At 39.0% G+C, this 22,198-nt stretch overlaps 1 protein-coding gene across 1 annotated transcript in view; it reads right to left on the reverse strand.

Annotated features, from left to right (window-relative positions):
• Window positions 1-21,231, reverse strand: part of large1 (LARGE xylosyl- and glucuronyltransferase 1) — a 74,139-nt gene extending 52,908 nt beyond the window's left edge. The window contains exons 1-3 of the mRNA XM_077235280.1: window positions 20,738-21,231; window positions 17,673-17,852; window positions 5,983-6,287 (exon numbers count right to left, since the gene is read on the reverse strand). Coding sequence (XP_077091395.1) covers window positions 5,983-6,287; window positions 17,673-17,778 — 411 coding nt within the window. The 5' untranslated portion in view covers window positions 17,779-17,852; window positions 20,738-21,231. The remainder of the gene's footprint in view (window positions 1-5,982; window positions 6,288-17,672; window positions 17,853-20,737) is intronic.
• Between the last annotated feature and the right edge of the window lie 967 nt (window positions 21,232-22,198).

A 22,198-nucleotide genomic window follows, 5' to 3' on the forward strand; every position in this document is an offset into this window, starting at 1 on the left:
GACTCGCCTGGCATCCTTCTCAGAGCCTGCTCTTCCGCCCGCTGTAGTGCCGCGCCGTAAAAGCGCCGTACTCAGCGGGTCCCCGAGCCTTCTCTAGCCCGTGATAGCTCGCCGGTTCGCCCGCCAGTTTCACTCGCTGACGGACAACGGCCGCCGCACGCCACCGCTTCCGCTGTTAATGACGACGAAATAGCTGCAACTGTAGAGAAGGCCAGCTGCTCTATCCTGGCGTCGGACAGTGAGGATTGGGCGAGCTCTGTGGACCTCCCCCCTCTGCCCGCGAGTCGTCAGGGAACCGGGCCAGCAACAAAAACCGCGGCGCGCCTAGCTTTCTTTACGTTACAAGAAAGCTACCCTGCCCCCCGTGGACATGCATCACCGGCGAAATGAGGAAAGAGTGTGTTTCGGTCCCGCCGAGGCCGGACCAATCTCCATTTCTCAAAAATTTCTCAGCTCCTCGTAGTCTGAGCGGCTGAAAATGTCAATATTGCGGCAATGAGCCTGTTGTATAACACGCACGCCTGCAAACAAACGCCGAAACAAACAAAACTGTGATGACGCTCTCAACCCGTGCGCACTCGTCACCGGCGAAATGAGGAAAGATCGTGTTTTTGTCCCGCCGAGGCCGGACCAATCTCCATTTCTCAAACATTTCTCAGCTCCTCGTAGTCTGAGCGGCTGAAAATGTCAATATTGCAGTAATGATCCAGTTGTATAACACGCACGCCTGCAAACGAACGCCAACACGCACACAAAACTGTGATGACGCTCTCTTATCTGCACGAGAGACCCGTGTTCGATCCCAGCTCTCGCAGCAGATAAAAAAATAAAATAAAATAAAAAGTTTCGCCGCGGCCAGACTTCCATCGAACTTTCGCTCGTTCAGTTCCAAAAAATGCGACTGTTCCAGTGTATTGGTATTCAGTATTCCAACAGTATTCCAGTGTACCATGGCCCGCTTGCCTGCACACAAATGCCGTTTCCACGGCGACCCAGAAAAATCATATAAGCAGTGTATTTTCTGGTATTCCGGCCACAGCCGTTGGTGTTATGAGTAATAAAAATGCCCACAGCCCAGTGTTCATTTCTACACACAAACACAGCCCGCCACAGTGAAGGGCTTGCACAAATGAGGTCGACTCATGTCAATTGTGCATTAAATGTAGTGAATGTGCCCACAACCCAGTGCCAACAAACACTACACACTGCATGTACTGTACCACGGTTTCTGTAAAACGAAACCAACACGCATACAGTCAGCTAAGACTCACGGTGTTTGTCTCGCTGTCCCGCGCCCACATTCCCTCACAGACACGCTCAACCCCATGGGGTTTGTCCCGCTCGCTCTCTCTCCACAATCTGTCATAGAGAATTCGAGCGCGACCAGGCTGCCCGCCGTGATCGGCGCGCCTCCCGCCTCGCATACTGTAAACACAGTGCTTATGTCTCAGCACACCGAAGCTCTGCAGTCGCCGCTATGCCACAGCCAGAGCCCGGTTTTCATTCTACCTCTAGCTATTCACGCAGAGGTGTGGGCAAAGCTTCCCGGGGTATCAGAATGGATGTTGAACATTATAAAAAGAGGCTATTCGCTACAGTTCGCTCGACATCCCCGCCGTTACACGGCGCGAATCGAAACCACGGTAAACAATGAAGTAGCTCATCTACTTCGAGCCGAAATAGCGAAACTACTGAGCAAAGGGGCCATAGAACCTTTATCTCAGGCTCAGAGCAAAGGGGGGCTATACAGCAGATATTTTCTGGAGCGCGAACTGGACATTCAGCGCGCCGCGAAATCCTTTCGCCGCGGCTCTATAGTCCCACTCAAAAGATTTCAGAAAATGCTGGGCCTTTCATGGCCTCGGCATCTTCGGTACTTCAGCTGGGCCTTCTTCTCATACGCCCACTGCAGTTATGGCTGAAAGCACGGGTTCCACCCCGGGAATGGACCTCTGGTCTGTTTCGCCTCAGGGTCGACATGAAATGTGTTTCGGCTCTGGAACCTTGGAAAATAGCCGACTGGTGTCAGTCAGGCGTCAGTCTGGGTACTCCCTTGAGTGTGACGGTGGTGTCCACGGACGCCTCCACCTCGGGATGGGGAGCGCTGCTCGAGGGCAGACCGTTCTTTGGCCATTGGTCAGAACGGGAAAAGCTCCTACACATAAACTGTCTGGAAATGCTGGCAGTCTACAACGCGCTACGGCGCTTTTGTCCCCAGATAAAAGACCGCCATGTTTTGGTCAGGTCGGACAACATGTCAGTGGTGACATACATAAATCACCAGGGCGGAATCAGGTCCCGAAACCTTTACAGGCTGACTGAACGCCTCCTGGTCTGGGCTCAGCACAACCTGCTTTCACTGAAAGCAGCGCATGTGCCTGGTTGCCTGAATCTGGGAGCAGACTGTCTGTCCAGAAACAATGTCCCAGCCGGGCAGTGGTCGCTGCACCCGCAGACGATCCAACTGCTGTGGGAGACATTCGGCAGAGCACAGGTGGACTTGTTCGTGTCCCAAGAAAACGCTCACTGTCCGAACTTTTTCTCCAAGAGCAGGGATGCGCTGGCCCACGTATGGCCCTGCTGCCCCCTCTATGCTTCCCCCCCCCCATCTCGCACCTGCCTCAAGTGCTGGAACAAATCAGGGAAAACGGATGCCCAGTGCTGCTCGTGGCTCCGCTCAGGACGAACCAGAATTGGTTCTCAGTCCTGATGCGGCTGACCAGAACTGCCCCGTGGCCGATACAGGTGAGGAGAGACCTCCACTCTCAGGCAAAGGGCTCGATTTGGCATCCGCGCCCGGATATATCGTCCCTACATGCATGGGCCATCAACGGGAACCCGCTAACCTCCCAGAGGGAGTGTTAAACACAATCGCGCAGGCTAGAGCCCCGTCTACTAGACGGCTCTATTCCTCAAAGTGGTCGGTGTTCTCTGCCTGGTGTCAAGCTCAGGGCTTTTCACCCGCAGACTGCGGGGTTACGGAAGTGCTCTCCTTCCCTCAGGAGCTGCTGGATAAGGGCAAAACCCCATCCACACTGAAAGTATACGTGGCGGCGTTTGCAAAACCGACGTCTGGCCAGTCACTGGGGAAAAACGACCTGGTCGTGCAATTCCTCAGGGGAGCTCGGAGGCTGAATCCTCCCAGACCCCCCTCAGTCCCTGTGTGGGACCTTTCTACGGTTTTGGAGCCAATCCATTTGTCAGACATGAAACATCTGTCTCTCAAAACAGTATTCCTTATGGCTCTCGCTTCAGTGAAGCGCGTAGGGGACTTGCAAGCGTTTTCAGTAAGCACGTCATTCATGGAGTTTGGGCCTAATGACTCAAAAGTCATACTCAAACCAAGGCATGGGTACGTGCCCAAATCCCTCAACACACCGTTCAGGGCCCAGGTTATTTCCCTGTACGCCCTCCCGGTTCATGATGAGGAGGAGGATGCGAGTCTCCTCTGCCCTTGTTAGGGCACTGAGAGCTTATGTGTCTCGCTCGTCTGTCTTCAGACAGACTGAGCAGCTCTTCCTTTTGTTTGGCAGAAGCTCCAAGGGACTGGCCCGCATCAAAAAGAGCCTATCCAGATGGATAGTCGATGCCATAGCGCTGGCTTACACTTCTAAGGGCCTGCAGTGTCCTTTGGGTGTCAGAGCGCACTCCACGAGGGGCGTGGCCTCGTCGTGGGCATGGTCTAGCGGGATTTCCTTGCAAGATATCTGTATGGCGGCAGGCTGGGCCTCGCCGTCTACATTAACAGGGTTTTATAACCTAGAGGTTCCCGCCTTACAGGCCAAGCTGCTGTCGGTCTAAAATTCAGTACTATCTGCCCCGCTGCGCCGGCGCAGAATGCTGAGTTTTGCTTGTGCATCGCTCACTGATCGATAGAACAGCTCCATGGGTGTTGAATAACCCGTACTTATACCCAGTTCAGGCTGAACACATTCACCCTGTCTGCGTGAAACACTGTTAACATAACTAGCTCCTGTGGGATGCTATTTCATGGGGAATGATGCTTGTAGCCTCTCTTCTCCGACTCTCTGTGAGTCTACGGTGATTATGCACTATATGAGCCCCGGGCTACTGCCCTTGGGACTTTGGTGTCGGATCCCAGAACGCACGGTGTGTTGCATTGTGTTCCCCATAGCGTAAGATATTACGCAGTACGAGAGATACTCTCGTAAGAGAACGTACTCGGTTACTGACGTAACCTCGGTTCTCTCTAGAGAGGGAAAGAGTACTGCGTATCTTGCCGTGCATACAACAGCGCTGGTTCGCTTCAGTGATGAAAACCAGTTTGTATCAGCCTGTCGAGCGTATTAATAGGCCAAGACCACGCCTATTCTGGCGGGACATGACGAAATGGGCGCGAAGCGCCCCCATTGGGTATCACATCACGCAGGGCCTCTCTCGATAGGCTGCTGCTGTTGCCGCAGGGCAGCCAATAGGCGTGCAAGCTGTCTTGCCTATGTCTGCATGCTGCCGGACAGCGTTTTACATTAATTCAAAATTAAGGATAATTTTTGGCTTCAATATCTCGTGGAAAAGAGGTTTTCCCCATAACGTAAGATATTACGCAGTACTCGTTACTTTTTAACTACAATTGTTCGGATTGAGCTGATCTGCAAAGTGCTGGGAACTACGTCATCACGTTGAAAGGTCACCGTGCGAAGGAGCATAGTTCCAATTGTATTGTATGTTGAACGACATACAGAGCTGGCAACTTTCGAGTTTAGCTTGGCGTGAGACCAACGGGGGGGGCTTTTTTTTCGAGCGTGACCTTTCAACGTGATGACGTAGTTCCCGTCGCGTTAAAGATCAGCTCAATCCGCACAATTGTAGTAAAAAAGTTTTTTTAATTTAATTTTCATTTTGAGGTGAACTAATCCTTTAAGTTTTGTTTGTTAGTTTGGCCTAGCTCTCCCCTGAAGTTTATTCCCTATGTTTGTTAATTTCCTTCAACATTGTTGTTTCTGTTATCTCTATAATATCTAGAAATGTCTTTTCAAATTAAAACAATATTTTCAACTGGTGTTTGTGTTGACTCTGGGACGGGAGGTTGAGTTGTCCTGGTTCTCTCTCCAAGTTTATTTATTTATTTTATTTTAGAAATTTATTTTTGTTACTGACTCTCCAAACCTAGACGGGTAGTTATGTAACAATAAACAGTCGAGAAAGACAACGCATGAGTACAGAACCAGTATACTGGATCCGTGCATTTTGTCTTAAAGTCACAGCAGCCTAATATACCTGCGCTGTCCGTGTTTTTAATGTTAATCAAATTGACTTTTGTAACTTTAATAAGGATTCATCTTTATTTATTTTATACAGTGAAGACTATGCATATATTTTACGCTTGATTACTTTATTCAATTTCTGTCTCTAAAAACTACTGTTAGTCCTACCTGAAAAAAAGTTTATTTTATTTGTATCTTTGTTCTGTTGTATTTATTTGTGCTGTTGCTGTTTGATTATTTGTTCATTTTTTCTTTATTTTTATTTAACAGTACTTATTTTTTTCACCCGTGAACATAGCACATACCGATCCGTACCAAAGTTGTGACCCTGAAACTGTAAATTTGAATCGTTACACTTCTAAATATTATGCAGTTGCTAGAGCATTCTGGGTGGTATCTAGGGTGTTGCCATGCAGTTACTAAGGGATTTCTTAGAGCGTTGACCTAAAGTTGCAAGAGTGTTCTTGGTTTTCTAGGGCCTTTCTATGCAGTTGCTAAAGGGATCTTTCTGACCAGTTTCTGATACAAATTTGACATCACAAGCAAGTTTTAAACAAGTTTCCATCCATCCCTCCTTCAGTGTAACTCTGTGGGATTTCTTCACTTGTTTTGCCATCCAAAATCATAAAATCGAAAGCCTGATCAATAAGTTAAGTAACAACACATCTGACCTCTCCAGAACAAAACATATGATAAGGTCAGGGTCTTTATAATGTCTAAATCTGTCCAGTGTAAGGTATTTATTCAGAATACTAACCTCACATTTGTTCACCACAGGCTGAGGCACACAGTCTGACCTGTTGCCCGAGGCAACTCCTTTTTTAGCCTCGCTATCACCTGTACCCTCTTCAGTGGAATGGGTGTGCAAGTGGTTGCCTTGGCGACCGTTGCTATGATGGCTGCTATGGGTCGGGACCCTGGGCAACAGGCTAATTTCTCTCCGCAGCGCATGGTTATGTTCCTCCACGTCTCGTAGCCGCAGCTCCAAAGCCTGATGCTCGGCGGCCGCACCGATCAGCAGCGATGACTGAGGATCCAACGGTGACAGAGACAGCGGTTTGACTGAGGAGGAAACAGAGACAGTCGAGGATCATTTACTAGTTTAACATCTGTCCATCAACACTCACTGCTGCAATAAAGCTTGTCAAATGTGACCCTGAACCACAAACCCGTCTTATGGGTCATTTTCTTTAAATTGAGATGTATACACCACATGAAAGCTGAATAAATAAGCTTTCCATTGATCTATGGTTTGTTAGGATATGACAATATTTGGCCGAGATACAACTTTTTGAATATCTTGAATCTGATGGGGCAAAAAATCTAAATATTGAGAAAATCGCCTTTAAAGTTCTCCAAATGAAGTCCTTAGCAACGCATTACTAATGAAAGGAAATAAACGAAATTTACACCATTATGAGTTCCCCACCACTAAATGCAAGTGTGAGTGTGTGAGTGTGTGTGAGTGTGTGTGTGTGTGTGTGTGTGTGTGTGTGTGTGTGTGTGTGTGTGTGTGTGTGTGTGTGTGTGTGTGTGTGTGTGTGTGTGTGTGTGTGGTTACAAAACTGTTCCACACATTGATCTTTCAGGTCATCCTCCTTTGCCAAGCCATTTTCTGGACATTCTGTATCATCTTCCCAATCATTTGCGAAAAAATCATTTACTATGTTCGTTAAATTATTGCTGTCATTAAAGTTGAAATTGAGCAAACGCGCTATCTCAGGATTCATGGCTTGTACCGTAACCATTGCGGATTGTGTACACTGTGCACGCGAAGAAGTCGCCAGGCAATGAGAGGCACTGTAGCAGACCGTTGCTAAGAAGAAAACTGTTTTTTTTACACGAGAAGAGTTTGTTTAACGCTCTCTATTGGCTTACTTCTCTAATGACGTTGTGGAGAGTTATGAACCCGAAAGGGGGAAATCTAAGCTTGACAAAGATACCAAACTTGAGTGGGTAATTCCTAAAGAGCGGACAACAGCGAGTGAAGTTTGTAGGTGTGTTTTCTGACTTTTTTTTGGCGCGATTTTGCTGCATCCATTCAAAAATATATTTTATATATATTTACTGTAGGAAATTTACAAAATATCTTCATGGAACATGATCTTTACTGAATATACTAATGATTTTGGAATAAAAGAAAAAACGATAATTTCGCCCATACAATGTATTGTTGGCTATTGCTAAAAATATACCTGTGCGACTTACGACTGGTTTTGTGGTCCAGGGTCACAAATGTCCAAATTATGAGTGCAGATGCACTTTTTCTAAGGATACACAAACATAATGCAATAAACATAACTGCTTCAAAATTCACATTTTGAACAAAAAGTATCATCAAGTTAACCACAGCCTTTATTTGACTTGATTTAATTAATTTAATGGAAAATCTCAAGGGAACCACTGGTGAATTTGGGTTTGACGTCATCCCTGCAGCACTGTATTGTTGCTCTGGGCTTTTTCCTTCCTCTTTTTTTCCTCTGGATGGTTTCCTGGGACTCTGCTCTTCCTCTCTACCTGAGCTCTGCCTTCCTGGAAAACTGGGTTAAAGCCGTAGGCCAGAAGTCCTGAATGACATCTCTCTTTCTCTCTTTTCTTTTATAAACTTACACTATTCCCCTCTTTCTCTCTCTCTCTCTCTCTCTCTCTCTCTCTCTCTCTCTCTCTCTCTCTCTGGTAACATTTTACATACATCCTGGTACAATTAACTATATGTTTTATTAACTTTTTTGTAACCAATTTAAGTGTAACCAACCAAATACTGTTATTAAACCCTTTCAACTATAAATAACTAGTTGATTCAGTATTAACATTAAAATGCTTCCTATTGCAAATTTGCAATAGTCAAGTCACCTTTATTTATATAACGCTTTATACAATACATATTGTTTCAAAGCAGTTTTATAGAGATAACATGAAAATAATGCAACAAAGTTTGTTTCTAGAAGAAAATATTGTCATAGTCCAGCTTCAGTAAGTTCAGTGATGGTTCATTTTTGATGTAAAAAAGTTATTAATTTAGTTAATTTATATATATAGCCGCTAAATACAATATAATCAAATAGGTACATATTTAAGTTTATTGATTAATGATTAATGTATGAATAAGATTAGAAGAATCTACATAGATGATGCTTACGTTTATTCAGATTAGAAATAAAATAGCTCTTATATTTACGTTTAAATGACCCGGAAATCAGTTTAAGCAAATATCGAATATAATGGTTACAGATAATTTCTTTCACTGCTGTGAACTAACCACCAACAGGACTAAAGGACTAAACAATATAAGATTGCAGCTCAAAAACACTCAGCAAAACAAAAAAATTCCAGAAAATATTAAGATTTTTACACTCAAAGGGAAATCTCTGTAACTTATTTACCCCTAAAAGCATATTACTACTCAGAGGTACTAATTTGCACCTTTTAGGGGTAGATAAGGTGCAATGTTGTCCCTGTAACAAGCTGCTGTACCCAAAGGTACAAAAATATTTTTTTTCTTGACAATGTAGAATGAACCCATGTTACGCGGCTTACGAACATGCGAGAAACATGAATGATAAGAATACAGATGGCAACTGGATCTTGATCGCAAAGTTCAAGGACTTGTTCACACCGCAAGTCCTAATGCTCAATTCAGATTTTTTGCTCAGGTCCGATTTTTTGATTGGCTGTTCACATTACCTTTTAAAATGTGACCTATATCTGATTGCAGTGTGAACTGTTTGAAGTTTCAAACTAGCCGGCATGCGCAAAAGAACAATAACATCAGACGCAGCACGCGTTTGCACTAAAGTTGCATATATAGCCTACACTACAAAGAAATAATATACAATTAAATTATGCTTATTTTAAATGTATTGAGCAGGCTAGGTATAACAAAATATATTGGCTTCATTAATATTTCAGTGCGCAAACCCATGATAACATGAAAAACAGAGCGCACACAGCGTGTATGCGCATCGCGGGATTCGCGGGTGCAGAATGATGTGCTCAAAGCAACATGGAGTCACAGTGTGCAGCGCTGCGCTGCATAAGTGTGCATTTAAAAGTTCACGTCACAAAGCAAAGAAATGTCGAGCGCACGAATCCTAGTGCGATTTGTTCCTTTGTTTCACAGTTTTAAATTCCAGTTATTGTGCGTTTGATGCCGATTCATAGTCCTTGTGATGTGTGTGATCTAGCAAGCACACGGTAGTGAGTCGTTTAAAAACAGTAACAAACTCCAACAAAATAAAGTAATTTTATGCAAATCTACAGCCTTTTATCTACAGATAATGCATTATAATGTGAATATATCATATTGGAGAGAGTTTTACCGTGCATCCAAGAGGCGCGTACGCTGTTTGAATATGACTGGAGAATGATTGACAGCCGCAGAGGAGGGTAAACGAGTTTCCGTATACTTTAATGATGTAAATAGACTTCTGTCCCTCACATTAAGCTATGACTTCAGATGACTTTGTCACCCAAACTGACGTGAAAAAAGCGGGAGGCGCCGAAAAGCGCGCTGTTTGCATCCCTGCTTGTCAAAACGTGGCAAAGACACATCAAAAAGCTGCTGTAACAGTATACTGTAACCTTTTGGCACTTAAAAAGCACGTGACGACACATAATTTCCCGTCTTCTTTTACTAAAGAATATTTTTGACTTATATATGAAATGCATAACTGATGCTACTAAAATTTATTCTGGCCATTGGGGTGGCCAGCGGGGTGGCCAGGAGTCGGCCAGGGGTGGCCACGGCCACCCCTTGCCACCCCCTGGTGGCGCCACTGCCATTAAAACCACTATTCATCAGCATGCATTGATTAATCCCATGGCATGTAGCAAAAAAAAAAAAAAAAAGGTGCGACCAAATATTATGCTGTTGCTACCAACTGAGAAAGTTGGTAGCACCAGTGCAACCAGTGGAAAAGTTAGTCTGGAGCCCTGTCTTGTATCTGATGTTGTTTGATAAACACCGTTGTTTACACAAAAGTCTGAATAGTTGTATGAAAACATATGAATACGGTTTGATTTCCTTTCTTCTCTGCAACAAGCAGGAGTCAGAAAAAAAAAGTAACAAAGCACTTTTTGTGCCAGGGCATTTCTGCTTTTCTAAAAGCGCCACCTACTCTCAGAGAGTGAGTCTGCATTCAGGAAAAGAACCACCCGACACGAAGAGAAGTGCATTCAAATTGTATTGATAGACTGAACAGAAGAAATTAACTGAATTTTTCCATGCCAAAGAAGAAGGAGCCTCAGCGCATACCAAGGGCAGTTCTAGACCCTTTTTGTCTGTCGTCTCAGGACCCCTAAAACTATTCACCTATTTGAATGATCGAGTAAATAATCAAGTGATTTTAAGCCAATCAAGTAGAAGAACACAGAAAGCCACCTCTAGGACAGAACGTGTACCAAACTAAGTAAATCACCTTCTGAAATAACTTGATACTTAAAGATTGTATCAATTACATTGTTACACCAGTAGGTGGCGACAAGTTACTTTATTTATTTATTTATTTGTCATAGAATAATTCATTCAAAAACCCTGATTCATCCAGTAATGAAACAAGTGAAGTTTTATGAGTCATTGAATCATTTGTTCAAAACCAATTTTTTTTTTAAATAACTCAATGTAATAAAATGCTGTATGTATATCTTAAATAGACTACAACAATTAAGATGCAAGGTTAATGGGAAACAGAGGTTCTGAAAAAATGTTATGTTGTTTAGTTGTCTGTTCAGAATAGTGATCTCTATTTTAAACAACAACAAAAAAATGGTGACTTAGTTTATCCAGAATCATGCAGCTCTCATTTGTGTTGGTTTCACATGGCTTTGACAAACTTTTAGGTAATGTCAAATGTCAAGTTGTGTAACCAGTATAGTATTATTAAGTAAAAAAGTAATAGTATTTTCTTTACACCTTAAATACATGCTAGTTTACAATAATCATTTTCAAAACATTTAAAGTAATGTTTTTTTTTAATTCTTTTTTACAAATATCAAGGTATATATTTTCACAAATAGCATTAGGTTTTAGGGGCATCGCACCAAAACATTTTACTCATCTGAATTAACCTGTCAAAAAAAAAATACACTCTACACGCTATAGATTCAATGGTAACCACCAAAACTGCAACAGAATCCGCTCTAAATGCCAAAATAAGAGATCATTAAACACTAACAGATGTCACACTATATTAATCATGTTTAAAAATACACAAAACACTTCATTTCAACATTTACAGTCTGAAGCAAAGCATGATGGGGGGAAAAACAGATTTCTCTCTCAGAGCCTGATTGTTAATTGATCATGATGTTCAGCTATGCAACATTCAATTTCTTAAGTTATTATTCAGTATTTATTATAAATAATTTATCCGTGCACATCATTGTTTGTTTTTTTATTCATGTGCCCTTGTAAACATTAATCATAATAATTTCCTCTCCTTTTTGCATTCTCTGTTTTTAGGCACGAGAGCGGGACAACCTGTCGCTCGCATGCAGACGCAGTATTATTTTAGTATTGTTTATATACTATACTTTTAATTTATATTTTAAATTGGCTTTTATTTTTATATTTTCCATTTTAATTTTAATTTCTTTTTAAATATTACTATTTATATTTAATTCATCTTTATTTCAGTTTTAGTTTTTATTTATTTCCAATTAGGAATTATAGGTCCAGATTTACTGACAGCTTGCGCCAGAGCAAAACCTCTTTCGGCGTTAAAAAACTACTGTAAGGATTTACTGAAGACATGCAGTGAAAAATTAGTGCTGAAAAGACGTGGGCAGTGTTATTTTAGAGGCTGACCTTATTATATATGCATTTGTAGGAGTTTCCCTTTCAGATGCAAAATTTATGGGAGGAGAATATTTAAATGAATCACGCAAGGTAATTTACAAAAGTTTGCGCTTGTCAAATTACTGGTGTTTTTGCCATGATTTAAAGCCCAAAAAAGCATGTCTAATTTGTGCTGCTCTTGTTAGTTTGCACTGGTTATTATGGAAAGGATCCAGCTGCGTCTGTCTTGTATAATTTAGTAGATCACGCTCAGAATTTTCCATTCCCATCGACACTGTTTTGGAATTGTGCTCTCACGCCAATTTACCGTTTTGTAAATCTAGCCCTTAGTCTTCTACTGCACTTAAACTCACTTCAGTTAGTTTCCAAGGCAAGGCAACATTTATACGTTTTTTTCATCAGATATATATATTTAATTTTCTTGTTCAATAAGTAATTTCACTTGCATATACATCACAGTAGAGAAGTAAAGACTACCGCAAATTCTGTTTCATGCCGACTTTAATTATTTTATTTTTTTTGTCAAATGCTAAGTTCTTTCATGAAATACATTCAAACAGATGTCAATACAGATGTTAATTTCAGACTAAATTAACTATTCCATTTATTTTCATATAACTCTCAAATAATCACTTAAGTAACAATGTTTAAAAAGGTTTAAAATATGTGCTGATAACTTTTCACACACAAACAAATTTTTTGCCTACAATTTGAAAGCAGCAAAACAATATATAAAATACATGTATTATATTTTTCTTTAAAAAGGACATGTAAGCACAAACTGTGTGTTAACAGCTAAGATGTCCCTAGTGAAAAATAAATATACTTCAATGTATTTGAAATAATTTTATTTTATGCTAAGTGTACTACAAATACATTTACATATTTAGTGTCCTGCACACACTAGTAAAAAATATCAAAAATTATACCTGAAATGATTTTTGGTTTGACTGTAGTTGCAATGTTCCTTATAGTTAGTAGAATATCTAAAGTAGACTACTAACTGCACAACTATGGAGGTCGTTTTGTTTCTTTATTATTCAATCAAAAAATATATTTTCAATTAAAAAAACCTTCACTTCAATAAAAGAAAAACTTTTCAATCAAAGAAAAAAATATATTTGTGACTCAAAAAAATACATTTGAACACTGCTTTTCTTTGATTGAAAATGTTTTTCTTTGATAGAAGTCCGTTTTGTTTTGTTTAAAGCAACCTTTTTAATTGAAGTAACATTGTTTTTTGATTGGACCATATAATAGGTAGAACATTTGTGTCTTTATCATTCAATCAAAAAAGAAGTTGCCTCAAACAAACAAACAAAAGAATCAATAAAAAAGTCACTTCAATGAAAAGATAATGATAAACATTTTCAAATATAGAAAATCGTTTTTGAATGCAAATAAAATATTTGAGACTCCAAAAATTGCATTTGAACACTTTTTTTTTTATTGAAAATGTTCTCTTTGATTGAAGTAATCTTTTTTGTGTTTGGGCCATACATGGGTAGGACATTTGTGTCTTAATCATTCAATTCCAAAAAAGTTGTTTCAATCAAAAAAAATATTTTCAATCAAAGAAAAAACTGTTCAAAAGCAACAAAAAAAATTACCCCGTGAATAAAAAAAATATTGAAGAGAATGTGTTTTTTTGTTGTTGTTTTTTTTATTTGAAGTGCAAAAAATTTAGTAGTTCAAATTGTTTTGATTGAATCTTTTTTTTTTAAGTGAAAAAAGTTTTGAAGTTCAGATTTTTTCGTTTGAATCACTTTTTTTTTGAAGTGCAAAAAGTTTTGAAGTTCAAATTTTTTTTGATTGAATAATAAAGACACAAAACTACCTCCATACACAACCTTCTTACTGTAAGCCCGGCTCAATCAACCCAATGGGGGCATTCGATTAGCGGATGAAGGTTTCTGCTTATGGAGAGGACAATGATCTTATTCTCAACATAGATAAAACAAAATAATGAATCATGAATTTTAGGAAGAAATCCTACTTTTACAGCCACTAACCATCTGACTGAGGTGGAAAGAGCTGAGAGTCACAAGTTTCTAGGCCTGGATGTGTCATCGAACTTGAGTTGGACCAAAAACACTGTTGCCACTAAGCCGGCTCAATCGACCCGATGGAGGTTTTCCGATCAGCGGGTGAAGGTCTCTGCGTGTTACTGTCTTTCCTTTTTGTGCAACATTACAGATTAAATGGAATACATTTTCTCATATGTATCAACTCGTTATTTCATGTGACTCTATAAATGAAAAAGATTTTAATGATATCTGGGCATCATTAAAAGTGAACGAATATTTGATTTTTTTTTTAACTCTTTAATTATGTTTTACACGCTCAGATTAGGAAGCTATGTCACTCAGAGTTCCTCGCGTGACTCACGATTGCAATCTCGCCAGTTTCGATCACCAAACAGAGGTATTTGGCTAATATCTTAGACGGTTGGATTCACCCTTACAAAATCAAAGATACTTTTATATAGTCCCTTTGAATTTGCATACACTTGAATTTAAAATAACGTTTGCTTCAGGCAAAGGTATGGCCACTATCTCAGATATAAGTTAACCAACTTTACTTTTCTTATAATAGCTTTGGATTGCCCATCCCGTGGTTTTCCACATACACTTATCTAAAGTAACATTAAATTAAAACAGAGGTAAAACAGACGCACCCAGATTTAGGAATAGAACAATAGTTAATAGAACAATAGTTAAAAATCCAATTCATCAATCAAATATAACAACAACAATTCGGAAATCGAGAAAAATCGAGAAAGTTTCTGTCATTATAATTAGATTTTGGTCCCCTAGTGAGGGGCTCACAACTGTGAGATCAGAATGGAGGATCTGGGGGAGGGAACACCTTTAAGGGACACATCACCTTCCTCATATTTTATAACTTCTTTTAGCTTTTCATCATGGTTGGGAGAATGAGACCATATTACCAGGCGCACTGAGCACTTTATAATTATGCCAAACATGTATAGTTATTTTTTTGTTCACACTTAACATTTCATGGGTTTTCAGTGAGTTTCAGGTGAGGAGAAGGGGGGAGAAGGGGGAGATTGTCCAAGCGAGGTGTGAGTTGCACTGTGTGCTGTGTCTCAGATGTTGCTGTTACATAATTATACAAGGGAGGGTTCAAATGTTAATTCTCAGAAGAGCCTTTTGTTCTCTCGAGGGGTAGCCCAGACTTTCTGGTACCCACCTTACATTACTAATTATTTATTATTATTTACTAATTTCTGATACCCGCCTTACATTACTAACTTTGATATGGACTAGTGTCTGTGAATATTAAAGCTCAAAGAAGACTGCTATGTAAAGCTGAAGTCTGCGTGTCTCGGTGAATGAGCGCTGAAGTTTTGTCTAGTACACACACACACTGAAGTACGCATGACGCTCATGGTGTTTTCAGCTTCTGCCATCTCACTTTGTGAGGACATGAACTTCATCTACAGAACTGCTCTGAGAGCCACTTTCACCATTTCATTTGATATCAAACAAGAAAAATCAAGAAATTATAACAGAAATATATATTGCACAGCAGAGTGTTCTACTTTAAATAATAATAATACAATTTATTAAAACTTTATTATTAAGGAATATAACAAGTTTTTATGTTTTAATTTAAACTGCAAATTTGCTGGAAAAATAAAAGGAATGATTACATTTTTATATGACTACATTTGAAAAGATTAACTACATTGTTAGTTTTATGAATTGATGTGATTACCTCCATTTTTGAAAGGAAATTTGTATTTGACATTACTATGTTTTTATATTCTATGGACTCCTGACAGTAAAATAAGCCACTATATAAAATAAACCTTTGAAAATCCACTCTTCAAAAAAATACTGTGATATAACATCTAACCTCCTGAATCTTAAAAAATACAGTGATACAGATTTTTGGTCATACCGCCCAACACTAATTATAAATGGTTTATTTGTGCACATGGTCATAATTTCTTTTTAATTCACATGCCCTCATAAACCTTAATGAAAATAACTTTCAACCTGTCACTCACATGAGATCCACCAATAGCAAACCAAAACCATCCAATCAATTCCCCATGGACAAAACCAAGTCCTGCCCTACATTTGTTGATGTTCAAGAAGCTGTTTCACTCAGATATAAATCACAATAGGGAAGAAAACACTATCCATCATGAAAACTTTCACTTAGACCACTTGGATAGCCTTCAAAATTAAGATACGCACACATTTAAAAATGTATCTTGTACATATATCATGGAAAAATACATAATTCAGTTAAGGTGGAAAGCAAAATAGCCATCATGGTTGCCACGAGGCGTTTTTGCGATGGCTCCATTTCTGAAAATGTTCAGGGTTCTAAACTATATATGTGTACCAATTTTTTGTAAACATTTTAAGGAACATTGAATATGAATGGAATTAATTTTCAATAAAAGTTGGTTTAAAGCACTTAATGATATTTTCCCATTTTCCATGACCTAATCTAATGCTCTATTTAATCCTAATAACCATGTATCAATTATTTTACTATGACATAGTTAAACAATAAGAATTGTGTTAATCACAGTGACATGAATGAAGAACTGTATATGGGGTCCTTCGTTTCAGAGTCACACTCAGGACCTTCGGGTCCAAATGGGCCGGAGGGGTGGGATTCATATTTATTAAAAGAAAATCATCATTTTTTTTTTTTACTTGTTTTTTATAATATTTTTTCTTTTCTTTTTTGGTGTTTTGAGATAATTTTATGATTTAGAATTAATATTTATGCAATAAATATGACCCATTTTCCCCCAATTTCCCCCCCATTGAATATAATAGAAAATTATTTAAAAAAAAATTTTTTTTTTTTTTTTTTAAAGCTGTATTTCATTTTAGTGTCAAGCCTAGACCTCATGAAAGCAATTTTTGAAATGAGATGGATGCCATCTGGTGGACAAACTGAGCATTTTAAAAATGCAAAACACATATGAAATCTGAATTTTTTTAGTTTGTTTATGTATAAAAGTGTGTTTGTGTGTGTGTGTGTGTGTGTGTGTGTGTGTGTGTGTGTGTGTGTGTGTGTGTGTGTGTGTGTGTGTGTGTGTGTGTGTGTGTGTGTGGATGTGTCTGTTTTGCACTCTTGATGTTTTATAAATTCACCCCTTCACTGTTGTGTGCTTTTTTTCTGGATCGTGGCTGATTTGTAGATTGTACGCACAAAAAAACTCGGTATTTTCACATTTTTGCCAATTTCCCATTCATTTGCTATGCCGGGTCCATTTGGGCCGAAGGTCCTGAGTGTGACAATTTTTTTTACAACCACTTAGATTATTCAAATCCTGTCCCCAATTTTTTTGGATGTTCATATACCAAGTACCAAAAAAGTCACCAAATTTCAGACCATTCCGATGAAGCTATGATTTTTAAAAAATAAATATTTAAATGTTTCGGGTCCATTTGGGCCGAAGGACCCCAGAGGGTTTAATACAGTTTATTAACAATGCAGAGACTACAATACATAACCTATGAATAAACTAATAGTTCGTTAATAATTTGTAAGTACTTTATTACTGTATACTTATTATAAATTGTTACCAACTTTTCTATAGAAATTCTCAGCACCATGTTTCATGCTCATGAATTCTGTGATGCGTGTTGTCATACCTGTGAAGTTTGCGGATGACAGATAGAGCCAGGTGAGGGCCGGGATAAAGATCAGGGCGAGGGAGGCAGCCACAAACTTCCTGCGCCCACGACACATTCCCAGCATCCTCTGTTGCCAGAGGGTGTCTGTTTAGAGACCTCTATGTGGGCATCAGCTTTTTGGATGGGGGGTGCATGACACTGCTCCGTAAAAATACAAAATAAAAATAAAATGTTAGCCATTGCACAAATGAATTGATGATAACAAAATGCTCATCTACCAGAATAAGAAAACACCAAAATTACTTCAATTGGCAACCCAAATAGATTTTAGAGTTTGAACTATCGTGATTACATTAAAGGGATATTACCCCCCCCCCCCCCAAGAGAAAAAAAATCTGTCATCATTTACGCACCCTCAAAATGTTGCAAACCCGTATGAGTTACTTTCTTCTGTTGAACACAAAAGAAGATATTTTGAGTCTGTATCCAGACAGTTGACCGTAGCCACTGACTTAGAAAAAAATACCATGGAAGTCAATGGGGAGCAGAAACTGTCTGGTTACCAACATTCTTCAAAATATCTTCTTTTGTGTTCAACAGAAGAAAGAAACTCATACAGGTTTGGAACAAAATGAGGGTAGGTAAATGATGACAGAATTTAAATTTTTTGGTTGAAATAACACTTTAATTTGACTGTTTTGAATCTTTTCCTTTGAACTCAACTGTTTGTCAAGCCAAGTGTATTTGAAGTTTGCCATTTGGGCCCAGGTTCCAAATAAAAGTGAAAATAATCAAATGAGATGAAGCACTTTTAATTTGTCAAGTAATTTATTAACTGTATTATCCAACAGCATATATTACCACATATTTAATGTACAAATCAAGTTAATGCATTTCCAGGAAAAAAAAAAAGTTACTGTGATATAAAATGACTCGTACTGTAATAAAAGCCACTCTGAACCTTTAATGGGTTAAAAGGTTACCTTTTATGAAATTCAAACCTAAATCCTTTCAATCAGTCACCACCCAGAGCTGCACCACTAACACCACAGAACCATCTCAAGTTAATGAACTAGTGAGCATGTACAGATCTCTTACTGCAGTGCTAAAGAACAGGCTGGAACATTCATCATGAGGTTGGTTTCTCAGATTCAGCACTAAAGACAATATTTGAGCTGTGTGTAAATCTAACTATGTTCAAATCTTCATATTCCCCGCTTAAGAACAAAAAAACAGATCAATGCTGTTACTCATGGCATCCTTCCTTCCAATGTGCCAATATACACCAATGAACACCAGAAAGTACTAGTGTCTATGGTAGTTTATTTACTACATTCATGATGACAATACTCAGCTTTTAACAAACATATTTATCAATACTTTTTAATCAAAATAATGTAAGGGAACCTAAATTTTGTCATCTAAATTAGCATTAACAATTCTTTACCTTTATTCAACAGTGTTATAAAGAATTATAAAAATATGTATTATTTTTGACCAAAGTATGCACTCTAGGGGGAAAGTCAGCTATGCATTTCAGTTTAAAAATCTATGTGCCTTATATATTCATGGAAGAGTTAAATATCGTAGATCTTCCTGCCAAGTTTCTCTAACTCCAAATTTAATGTAGCACAATTGTAGGCCTTTATAATTAGAAGCAGCATCTTATATATTCAATCGATAAACAATTCCTTAGAAATACTTTAGTAAAAATCAAAGACATGGCTGGCTACATTAAGCGCCGTAGCTGACAGTTTGAAGAGCCTTTCACTCCAAACAAAACATTTACAGTGACATCCTCAGACTTCTGTGGGTAATTAAACTATCATAAATCAATAAAAATAAGCATGCATGAATAGTGCAGGTGACTGGATTTAAAACCATCTAAAGAATCACCACGATGACCAGTGTCTGGAACTAAAAAATTACTATAGTAACGATAGTTTCACTGAAAATACCACAGACACTATCACTGTTATTGCAGAGTAGCTGTGGTAAATATTACCTAGCACTGTAATAAACGGATGAAGACAAATATTCTGAAAACTTCTGTATGAGTGAGTCGTATATGCATTAGGCTACTTTTATGATGATTGGATGCACTTTTTTGGGGCTTCAAAAATCTAAATCTAAGGTACCATTCACTCACATTATAAAGCTTGGAAGAGCCAGGATATTTTTTAATATAACTCCGATTGTGTTTGGCAGAAAGAAGAAAGTCAAGAAGATGGCTTGTTGAGGGTCAGTAAATTATGGGGTAAATAATTGTTGGGAGGATTTCAACTTTTGTCCAATTTTATTAAACTTTTCCCAGACATCAACATAGTGTCGGCTCAGATCCGGCCCACATCTGGTCCACGTAAATCCACACGTACCAGATGTGAACAGCTGACCCCCGCCAAATTATTACCCCCCTAGTATGGTATATTCAGGATTAGTTGTGGGGGAGGGGTTAGGATTAGGCAATCAGATACTGATTTCAACGAGGGGGTAATAATTTGGCAGGGAGTCGAAATTCGGCACAACACCGGATCTGGGCTGACATGTTGCTGTCTGGGTTATTTTTGTTACATGAAGGTCGCATTAAAAAAAAGGGCTACTTCTTTTCAAATGACTTTTATGTATTGACTTAGAGATCGTTGTATCTTGTTGAAAACAGCGTTTATAAACTGTTTTAATATTTGTGTGTTTCAACACACAAATTTAAATGTCCCTTGCTCAGGTATGGCAGTGACATCATGATCCGTAGCAAAATAAAGAAGCCGGCCATTTTATTACAAAAATATTTAAAATATCAGTTCACTTGCATAATTTATGTTGATTTGAGACGTGTTGGGAATGGCATTTGTTTTTTACAGTTCAGGGAAAATGATGTACGTATGTCTTTGTTGAACAATATAGTGAGCGAATAAAATCAACTAATGAGAGAATGTGGAGTGTTTTATGAGACTTTATTGAGGATGAATCCACAAAGGCCAAAGTGGCATATAAACATTGATTATGTATTACAGTTGAATGCACTTAGTAATTGGTCATTTATTATGGTTGGAAAGTGCATGGCTGTTATATGCATGCCGTCTCACCTGTGATGCTGAAATCACTGCGACTGGACTAGTCCTTTACTGACAATACAATATAAATCAACAGACGAGCAGATGATCTTCAGTATCCGTATGATATGTGCATGAATGAGGAACTGAGGGGTTTAATGCCAATCAATCGACTTCAACAATCCAGTCAGAACCAGCGTGAGGGAATATCACAGATATGTCAGAGTCTCAGGTCGCATTTGTGTCCATTTCAGATCCAAGATTAGCGCGTGAAAATGCCGCATGCTGGATTTGATGAATGCGGTGAGTTTTTTGTAAAGATGTGCTGGAAATATCGTATTCTGCTTCCCTGCACGCGAGTTATACATCACATTCCGCAAACCGCGCCGTTTATTCCATCAATTATCTGATATCAGTGCATATAATGTGAACACTGCGGCCTCTCAACACAACACTCCCTGTTTGTTTCCCATCCTCCTTCAGTTCTCTCATTTCCAACATATCCTCCAATCACTGCCTCAATCCACAATCCACAATCCAAAATCCAGTCCAGGCGGCTGTGTTTTCACTAAAACCCGGGAATGGATTCTAAAGCTTCACAGTACTGTACAAGAAAGCATCAAAAAATGTAGCTATCATGAGCTAAACTGTTTCCTCGGATAGCTTTGAAGTTTGTAGTTCCCCTTTGCAGCTTTGTCTTTATTGTTAGCCGCCCTTCCTGAAAATTTTATGAATACAAATGCGGGCCTGGAGCCCTGGATGTTCTTGTCAGATACTGGGCTCTTGTCTATAACAAAATTTCATAATATGTACACAGATAACTAATTCATTTTTGTTTTGCAAACATTGTAAATATAATTGGGAAAACGTGTCATTAGTAAAATTACTCATTGTGTCATTTGTAAAGACTCCTTTATAAAGAAACGAACAATGCGATTACTAAAAAAAACAAAAATAATGAAGGAAAATATAACTGCAGTGTGCAAATAGGCTACATTTTTTATATATTCAATTAAGCATAGCTAAACATAGTTTAGACACTTTATGAGATCCCTTGTTTTCTAAGCTTTAGTGATGTGTTTTTTTTTGGCAAAGTCCATCTTGAATCTTCACTGAAAGTTAAAGGAACACGCCGACTTTTTGGGACTTTAGCTTAGTAACCGTATCCCCTGAGTTAGATAAGTCCATACATACCTTTTTCATCTCTCATCTCTGTAACTCTGTTTGACGCACCCAACCACCCACTGCTAGCCTAGCTTAGCAAAAAGATTGGTTGTAAATGGCTACAGCTAGCATACTAATCCCAATAAGTGACAAAATAATGCAAACATTTTGGTATTTACAGTTGTGATTTGTATAGTCACAGAGTGTACAAATCACAAGGTCATATGAGACACAGACATCTTTTAACCGTTTAAATACTGGGAACTATATTCTCAAAAGGCGAAGCACTGCTACTTGGGCGGAGTGATAACCACAGCAACTGAGACGCGC

The sequence above is a fragment of the Siphateles boraxobius genome, unplaced genomic scaffold (assembly GCF_051911475.1).
Source record: "Siphateles boraxobius isolate OS27281-9 unplaced genomic scaffold, OSU_SipBor_1 19, whole genome shotgun sequence".
NCBI classification, from domain to species: domain Eukaryota; kingdom Metazoa; phylum Chordata; class Actinopteri; order Cypriniformes; family Leuciscidae; genus Siphateles; species Siphateles boraxobius.